Below are 10,098 nucleotides of genomic sequence, written 5' to 3' on the forward strand. Positions count from 1 at the left end.
AATTCTGTATGTCTTTAAATTAACAAATATTACAATTGGCATTTTAAATTCTGCATTTTTTAGTGTCCATCCGGTTTATTTTTTCGATTCAAGGCCTGCACCTGTTTCGTTTGGAAGAGTGAAGAGGCTTTTCGATTCATGCTTTTTTTTATATTATTAAGTTTAGAAGCGCAGAGACTTGACTAACATTTAGAATTGTGCGAAGAAAGAAAAAACAACTGCATTGCAAATGCTGTTTTTAACGACACCAACGGATCGTGCAATCATATTGCACATGCAGGCCAGCATACACTTGGGACGGGAAAAACTGCTCAAATTAAGCCTTTGGCCTCTTAACCTACCGGCCTTTTACAAATATATACCCTGGTCTTACCCGTTACACAATGCAGCTTACTGGATAGCACTCCTTGGTTGTTTGTTGTCCGAGATATTTTAATCGTTTGCATGTACAGTAGAACCCCGGTAACTCGAACTCTGAAGGGAAACGAAAAACTGTTCGAATTAGCGGGGTTTCGTGTTATCGGGGTCGATTAAAATATTCAATTTTTCAGGTTAATAATTAATAGTCTATTGATTTTCAGCACTTTGGTATACAATACAGTGCAAATTAAACTTATTTCACGAGAAACTAATACATTTTTTAACAACTGTAACGTTTATGCATTCTTAGGACAATGCAATTAATACACTCAATTTATGTTCCCTTTTGCGTCGGTGTCGTTCTATTATCCGTAAAGTTCTTATTGCTTAGGCACACACGATAAGAAAAGCTAAATGGATATCTCAACGGGCATCCTTGGCGAGTTATAAGAACCAGAAATTCGAGTTATCGGGGTAAATTTTGATCAAGGGAAACGAGATTTAGTTCGAGTTAGCGGGGTTTTCGAGTTATCCGAGTTCGAGTTAACCGAGTAAAAATGACTTAAAAGTTGGGTCAAATCCAAGCGAACTGAGACTCAGTTCGAGTTAGCGCGCGCGAGGGAGTTCGAGTTATCCGAGTTCGAGTTACCGGGATTCTACTGTATTAGATATCCTATGATTTCCTATAAAGCACAAGGTTAATATTATGACTGAGTATTAAAGAAGGTCCTGCTCGAGACCAATAACGTTTTCTATGTAGTGCGGTTTGATGGTTTCTAATATTTTATGTCAAATAGTTTCTAAATTTTCCACGAAGGTTATGGCCGGAAACCAAGGAAATTGTATACTGAGAAACCTCAAATATGATGGGACTCGGTACGTTTTGAATTGTTCATTTTAAAAGGTTTGACTTAGGTTCTAAAACGCCTTTTTCCAAAAATTACTTTACCTAATATTACTTGTCAAAACACATCTCAGTAACCTTTCAAGTCATTTCCAGAAAAAGTGTGTTAAAGAGACGGTCAAACGACTGCTAAAAATATCAGGTGCTAATTACAAAAACTCCCTCAGCAAATCTTAGATAAGGCTTCGGCATTACTTCCCACTGTCCACCCGAGTGCTACAGCTAATACATTCCGGCTCAACCTTAAATGTAACTTTTAGGTACCGCTATCATACGTAATGTTTCTTTAATGTTGTTGGATCGGAGTTGCTGTCGTTGGGGATAGGCCCACAGGCACTGGAGGTATTTCGTTAAATCTTTTTTTATCTTCCTTTTCACCTCATTTCAGATATAGGTGAATGCGTGACAAAGTATTAAAAGAAAACCATTCATTCGCTCCAAACTGAGACGAGGAACCTAGTTTTTTCTATTGTAAAATGACAATTAAAGATCTACTGAAGTGAAAGTGCCCTTTGGAAGCCAAGTTATCTAAAAAAATGTGTCAGTGAAAAGCATCTTTGAATGTTTTCCAAATTATACAATTACCGAGTTTTAAAAGTGTCATTGAAAAATAAAATCATTCAGTCTCTTGTTTCTACTCCTTTTTTTACCGTGAAAATTGTTCACTCCATAGCGCGTTGCAATTTTTGTCTTCTCTGGAATCGCCCCGACAAGTAATTATCCGAAAATCCTTTTCACAGACTCTTCGAAAACGAGACGAAGACGCTGCCATTTTGTTGACAACTGCACACTGATAGGCTACTCACTGTCTACAACAGAATAGATATTGAGTAGCGTAGTCAATAAGAGAGCAGCATTCGTGATAGAACGCTAGTAGATTTATACTAATTTTCGATAAACGGCTCGCCCTGAGTGCACATGTGAGACGAATTCCCGAACCTCACAAGCAAACCAGCTAAAAAGAAACAATTCATACCGAATTTCTATTTTAACTAGATTGGTCAGCGAGTTATGTTGAAAACATTAGGTGGCTTTCTCTCCTTTCATATGGTCTTTAATTATAGTTGGAAACTGTCAGACATATGAACCTCGCCAGAAGCTCAAATAAAAGTTTTAACACGAATTTTCCGGGAACTCCTCTCAAAAACCATTGCAGATCTTAACTAGTTATGTGATCATGCAGTGCATCGTCGCTCTACATAATGTATACTATTTTGTTTTAGCTGGTTTAGCAAGTTCATTCATCCTAAGAAAGAACAACACGTACCTGACAGCATTAAAGACTTGGTTAAAGCCCGTTGTGCAAAGCAAGTCATCTGCCTGGAAGCGATGTTGGCGCGCGTCCGTTGATGGTTGGGCTGCATCTACCTTTCACTCCGGGTGCGATAACAAGGGTCCTACTGTGACGATTATAAAGGTCGGCCAGTATATATTTGGAGGATACGCCAATGACTCATGGATCCGGAGTAAGTGACTTTATTTACCTTGCCTTATATCAAGTTAGTATTTTAAATGAGCAGTAGTTTTTCAGGGGTTAGAATAAGACTGTGAAGTGGAGTTAACTCCTAGTGGTGACCTTACCTTGTTTGGAGTGATTATAAATCCAAAAGAGGTGTACTCAACCTTGTATTGGATTTGACGTTTACTTGATAAATAGCACGAACTTTACTTGAAGTATATAATTGAGAAATGGACTCCATCATAATCTACACTTTTAATCAAGAGTAAAATCACCGATGTTAAAAGTTAATACGGTAACCCTTAAAAAACATCATTTTTAAGCCAGCGACACACCTGACGATTTTATCGCGGCGAATTTGATCGCCAGCGAAAATCGCAAGCGATTTACGCCACCGATTAATGCGGACACACCTGGCGATTTTTTTCGCCTATCGCGGCGATGTGGCAATTTTGAAAAGTCATGTGATAAAATCGCCCAACCTGATGGGTTGGCTTTACTGGCGATTCGCAGCAATGACTTTAGAAAATCGCGGGAAAGGGCACACTTCGCGAATACCGGCGAATTTAATCGCCGATATCTGACATGCCAGATATTATCGGCGATTTTATACGCCGATCGCGGCGATCGGCGAAAATCGCAATCGCTGCACCGGGCACACCTGGCGATTTTCGCTGATCGTGGGGATCGGCGTATAAAATTGCCAAGTGTGTAGCCGGCTTAAGCCTGAACTGTCAGTCAACCCTATTATTGGATTAGAATATCTCAAAGCTAATTATCGGGTTGCGTCGTAAAGTAGAGAGAAAATAAATCGTAAATCAGAGAGAATAAATCAGATGTAACAGGTGAAAGTATTTTACTCCATCCGTATTAGAGCTCTTAGGCCGATTGTTCAAACAGAGGTTAAGTTAGACGTTGTTTAAGACAAAATGAGGCTTTGATGACTACTCCAAAAACCACGGGTAAGCTTTATCTAAATCCACGACTAAACTTCGTTTAATTAACCGGAATCTTGAGAAAAGCGGTGGCATTTAGACTACGGCTTCGTCAAGCACGTTTTTAACTTCGTTTAAATAGTTGGTCCTTTAGTTTGGATACTAAGACTTTCTGTTTGAAGCTTAATTGAGCGGTCTTAAATTCGAAAACCAACCAACAAAAAAGAATAAGCACATGACACACACGAATATATATTTAAGTTTATATCAGATGCGCTGCCTGATTTCATCGCATACTGGTTTTCCTTCACAAAATCAGTTCTCCATATCTTCTATAAGCTAGCTCGTTTTCAGTCGTTGTTCAGCTAAATAAAACTGTCACTTGCTGTCAATATCCCTTTACCCTCTTGTTATTTTGACGCTTTTCATTTATATATGTAGCTTATTTGTGGATCCTTCTCGAGACCACTTAGTAGTTTCCATTGATTTTTTTTATGGCGCAATCTTGCTTTAAATATTTAGGGCCAGTAATTTAAACAGAGTCTAACTTAGGCCGCGGCTTAAGACAATCAGTGTTCCTCCAAATCTGTTTATAAGTGGTATTTTAAGTAGATAAATAGTTTTCTTGTCTGGCATGCCAGCCTTCTTGTTAGTGTTAGCAGCAGACAATGTTTAGATACGACTGTTGGCAAAATTGAAAATGGTTTAGAACGTGGTTTTGGTAAACACCGTCTAAACTGTCTTTTAATAATTGACCCTTTATGTGTCAGGATTTTAGAGTGAAACTCACTGAATATTTACTTAACCCACTGATCAAGTGAATTAAAAAAAAAACACTTCTGTATTTCATTGTTTGCTTCTCTTTTTAGAACAACCATCGCTACTACTTTTTCTCGTAAATCCGATGAATATGTGTTAAATTTATAAAAGACAATTTTTTGTCTTTTTTCCATGTCCAAAAGTACTAAGAAACGGGCCCATAGTGCCCCTATGCAATGCAACCTTGAGGTGTGTCAGTCATTATGGCTAACACTTGACTCTCTTTGGCTTCTCTAGTGATAAATAAACTTCACGATTTCCTCATTAAACTGTTCTGAGTTCATTAAACCAAAGGAGTATGTACAATCTTGAACAAAGGTCTTTAGATGGTTGCATTGTTTTAATTCTCCCTTCCCCCTCCACCAAGGCTACAATTCTCAAAGGGTTCACTTTGTGCAAACGCGCTACGGGTTTTGTATATTCATTTATTTATTCTAGGGAAAGAAATGCAAACCCGAAAATTATGTCAGTGCTCCAATGATTAGTGACCATGTTGTTGTTAGCCTTGAATCAATCCCTAACCAAATCACCAGTTGTGAGCAATGACGCGCGTCTGTGTTTGCAAGCTTTTTCGTTAACTAGAGGTACTGGGTGATTCTTCGTAACAACTGGAAAAGGTAAGCGGGTTGGATTTATAATCGGTAGATCAAAGGGTCAGTGGTTCGAGGCTAAGCTGATCTCTATATTGTAGCGCAGTTTTGTCAGAGAGTAGCTTTAACTCCGCATTGTCTCACTATCTTCCTTACTGTATAGGTAAGTACTGACAAAAGACTGTCTGGGTTAGTCCTGTGATGGACGTATTGCTACTCAGGGGGAAGGGGATGTAGGTGGGTTGGAGTAGTACTCCTAGTTGTCTCATACTAAGGTGATCAGGTTAATCTCTGACCCGCTGTGTAGGCCACTTAGGCCTGAAGTCTGACTTTACCTTTATCCCATGCGGTAATCATAAGAAGCATGTGTCAATTTGTCTGTTTTCTAATTTGTTTATTTTCTCGTTAGTTTCCAATTGTGGTCCTCGATATGATTCGAAAGCTTTCCTGTTTTCGTTGGTAAACAAGCCAGGATGGGCGCCGGTGAAACTGAATCAAACAGGGAAATATAGTTATCGAAGGCAATCCACATACAGCTGCTCTCATGATGGACCTACGTTCGGGGGTGGAAATGACATTCACGTATCTGACTACGCCTCATCAAATAAAAACTCATACGCAAACCTTGGTTACACCTACGCAGAACCCAGTGGGTACAGCTATGGCAGCACCTTCGCACAAACATTCCTGGCAGGAGGGAGTAACTATAACTTCCAACCGGATGAAGTAGAAACTTTCTACGAAACAACTTAAAAAATACAAACTGGCGTTGGGGTATAAACCCCAGCTTACATGTTTTAAATATCACAAAAAATGAATTATTATGTTTCTATACTGAAAGACTGTAAGCTGAGACACAAAAAATCCCTTTCCTAGAACTAAAGTAGCACATTGCTACGTCATAACGAGAACATTTCATTCACATATAATTTCATAGTAGTAACCATTCCTATATGCTGTGTAGTACTGACCTTCAGTGTGCATAAAAAATATTTTAAAAGAGGATTTGTTCTGTGGATAGGCATTACTTGTGTTATTTTAGTTTGTTTTTTGTTTTAACTTTAATTTGATGTTTTTTTTTCTCAACGGGGGGAGGCGGGGGAGGGGTGGGGGAGGAGGGGGGGTTGTGAAATTTTGTCAATCTCGAGTTATCTATCGTCGATTGCTAGCCTCCGCTTCCCCTACGGATTATAAAAGGAACTTATGTCACGTGGTAGTGTTATCAGCCCTGAGTTAGCTCCTTATAACTGGTTTAAGAAAAGTGATGATAATCAAGGAATTTAGATAAAAGATAGGGGATGAACTGGAAAGTTAAAGGGGTTAGAAATAAAGTACTTTTCTCAGTAAGGCAATTACATAACACGTAACAGGTGTTGCGGGACGACAAAACAAACTCTAGTTTTGCACGGAGCGACGAATGATGTATTAGATAAGTATTTCAAACTTTGTTCAGACACGTGTTCGGTCTTACAATGAACTTGAAGCAACAGCTATTACAATGCTCCTGTCTTTCTCACACACTCGATGGAGATAATTTTTGACGAAAAGTTATTTATACGACCTATCTCAAGCTTGGCACTAAATTAAGTGTAAATTGCAAGAGCAGCTTTCCAGCCGAAGGTTAAACAGCTTTTCTTCAATCAACCAACTTGGGAATTTTTCAAGTGCATTCCTTCGGCTAAAACGCCATTTACATTTGACCAGCGTCATAGTTAACGACAATGTGTACAATGTTACAAAGTTAATTTTTGTATTTGATCTCCAACAATTGATTTTCTGTTCACGCTGATTGAAAAGCGATTATTAAAAGTTCCATTGACGTTGCAGGTATTTTTTGTTTTTTTGGTTGCAGGTTGTAGGCTCCTAAAAGATAACTAAGTTGTAGGCGTTGAGGTGCAATTACATGGATTACATTAAGGAACCCTTCGACGGGTGGCCTAAATGTTACTGTTACTCAAATTCAAGCGTAAAAATAGCCACATATCCATGTATTCTACACTCTAGCTGTTATTTTTAATTGGATTCAGACTCCGCGATTTCCTGCAGGAGTCTGTCTATCGCCAGAAATCCCGTTTAAATGGTCTGGTAGTCACAGGAATATTACTGATGATCGGTTCTCTCTGGCGATCAGTAGTAGTTAAGCGTGATTTCTCCAAAAAACTTTAAAACAGTACCATGATGCAATGGAAGGGAATCGTAGCATTCTTTTTTATGAATTGAAGTCGTTGATTGAGTTCCATCCAGGAATCCATCTGATTTAGATAAATGGATCAAATCGTAAAAGTCTCTCAGTGATCCTCTCTTGGAAAGAAGTAATTGCCTTTAGTAAGGCGATAAGGGAAAGGATATGGAGTAGACTCTTAAAGGACAAAGTCAGCATTTAAGATCATGAATCACTTGAATGTCGACCATAAGATTGAACATTAGTTTATTTTTCAGAGAACTTTATCTTATAACTATTGGGCATCATGATTTATGATTGCAATTCAATGTCAGTTTTGTTAATTTGATTACTGCATATCATGGCATCAGTACAATTCTGTTGATTAAAAAATAAAATGATCTTTAAATGATCTTTAAATGATTTTACGATAAACTAACTAGTAGAGCCAGGCAAATTGAAATTTTGATTGGGTTCAGATTCTCCCTACCGAAAACAACTTAATCAACTAGTATAAAACAATTCATAAATGTATCAGGGTTTAATGAATTTTGCTTGAAAGTAATCTGAACTGAGTTATAGTTGGGGGTATCAATTTTAAGACTTTTAAACCTGTAATCATCTAGTGACATTCTGTTGTATAAAGTAATCACTGGGAACAAGTTTTGAAGTGAATTTAATTTTTCAGTAAGGTTTTAATTGAAGTAATTGAAAATATAGGGATTTTTTTTCTGTTAGTCACAGTAAAGCAACGGGATAATTAGATCATGTTTCCGGTATAATTATCATAATCAAAATCATTGATCATTTTCATTTGGTGTTGGGTGTTTTATGAATTTCACATATATTATTAAACGGGACATTGTAAACGTGTGAAGGTATGAAATAAAGATAAGAGTTACCTCTATAATGTTTCTAAGCTTATGCGTATTATTTGTCGTCTAAAATGAAATTCAGTGAAGTGATCTACAACACTAATACCATGTATTGCCTTAAAAGTAATGAGCAAGAGTTTATAATTCGATGTAGTTCTTCAGTAATTGGTACTGCTGGTAGCAAGTACGGCTCACATGTGACGCCACTCGTGACGCCAGGAGATACATCGGTGAGGAAAGAATGATACAGCTAATGTGAGCTTTCGGGTTGACATTCACAAGTGCTGATCTTTACTATAGTCTATTGTCATAATCAACAAATTATTGTTTAAACAAATGCGTAGAAAATATCATACATAAGAGTTACTGTGCTCCGTGAATCTGGAGCCAGTAGTTGTTACGTGACATTAAACAGCTAGGAAAGTGATTGAACGTTGCGGTAATTTATAAATATATAATATCAGATCCTTATTTAAGTGTTTAACTGAACACCTAAGTGACTATCTCCCCCAACACGTTGTTTATCTGACAGACAAACCAATTTCTTAACAGACTAAATCACCTCTGCTTACTGACCAAGCTTTTGACTGACGACTTATTTAAGATTGGTTTTATAGTCCAACTGACTAACTGAGCACAGTCAATAGAGCGAACTAATTTAACTAACTAACTAACTAATTAAGTTATGAAAACACAACATGTAAAAAATAAATTCAAGTCATTTTTTCGGCAGAACTCAACGAGTGTGACGTACAGCAGCCCCTGTCTCAATAATGGGACGTGTAAGGATAAAATAAACGGCCCTAACTGCAGCTGCCCACCTGATTTTGTCGCAAATTTTCGTCAATTTCAGATGACAACGAATATGAAAGAAACCATTGTTTGAATAACAGAACTCATGTCGTTGTAAGAAGCAGTTTAACTTCAACTTTACACGTACAAACCTGAAGAGTGAGTTATTTACAATGAAATCTTGTAAAGGAACTTTGATTTTTTTTAATTTGATCGAGTACCAGGTTCCCCAACAGCTCAGGTTCAAGAATAAAAATTGTACTAGGTTCAGGAAGGGACTGGGTAATTTGCGAGTTGTAGAGTTGCGAATTGACAGTTCCAAGTCGCGAGTCGCGAGTTGCGAGTTGCGTCGGAGTTGAGTGTTGCGGGTATTCAAACCTGGAAAATGAAAAATGGAAGTCCCTGACATTGAACCTGAATAACTTTTTCTAATAACTGGGCATACGACATGAAACCTCAGGAGTTTTTTGGGAAATTTATCTGGGAAAATTTGAAGTGGTCGGTTAGTGTTTCATTGACTTTGATGTTTGATGAGTTTGATGCAGAAAACTTACTTGATGTAACCTTTGTCTTTTAGCTCATGTTTGTGTTCCTTAATTAGTTTTGATTATTTTTTACTCAATTTCGGCGCTTTCCTAATATAAAGTTTTGGGGAAATCAAGAAATCCGAGATGACCGCTATTTGGTAATCATGACGTAATCACTACGCCGTATTACGTCATCATCTTCGTTGCGGATCGCAAAGGAAACATCTTTGGATGAACTATAAATTCCTTGCTTCTTTATTTTGGAAATTATGGAGGGAGGGGATGGGGCTAGGGGGCGGAATCCGCTCCCTTCACTGCACAGTAAAGACAAAAAGAGCCCGATCTCATAGCCTGCGTAGCTGGCGTTTTATATGGGTGGCTCACCAGAAAGCCGAGCACGAGAGTCAAAACGAGTAGCGAAGCCGCGGGGAAATGGGGCGAGGGGTTCCTCGCGGCGAAGCCGCTCGTTGACGCGGCTTCGCCGCGACTGTCGCTGTTCTCTCCCCATTTCACCCGCAGCTCCACCACTCGTTTTAGCCTGGCTTTCCCGCCCACCAAAACCGCCAGCTACGCAGGCTACCGATCTTAGGGCATCGGTATCTGGCCCCAGGTTCTTAGTGTTGTAATTTGTCCAATGTTCGAAGAGATAAAACCATGCAGAGTAGTTAATTAAATA

General features: G+C 38.4%; 1 protein-coding gene across 1 annotated transcript in view; it reads left to right on the forward strand.

The window, feature by feature from the left end:
• The window catches only part of LOC146459276 (uncharacterized), a 20,546-nt gene extending 14,726 nt beyond the window's left edge, over positions 1-5,820 (forward strand). Inside the window, exons 8-9 of the mRNA XM_085089704.1 lie at positions 2,488-2,730; positions 5,477-5,820. Of these exons, the coding sequence (XP_084945830.1) occupies positions 2,488-2,730; positions 5,477-5,820 (587 nt within the window). The remainder of the gene's footprint in view (positions 1-2,487; positions 2,731-5,476) is intronic.
• The last annotated feature ends 4,278 nt before the right edge of the window (positions 5,821-10,098 follow it).

This window comes from Pavona decussata, unplaced genomic scaffold (assembly GCF_977016875.1).
Source record: "Pavona decussata unplaced genomic scaffold, jaPavDecu1.1 SCAFFOLD_222, whole genome shotgun sequence".
In the NCBI taxonomy this organism is placed as follows: domain Eukaryota; kingdom Metazoa; phylum Cnidaria; class Anthozoa; order Scleractinia; family Agariciidae; genus Pavona; species Pavona decussata.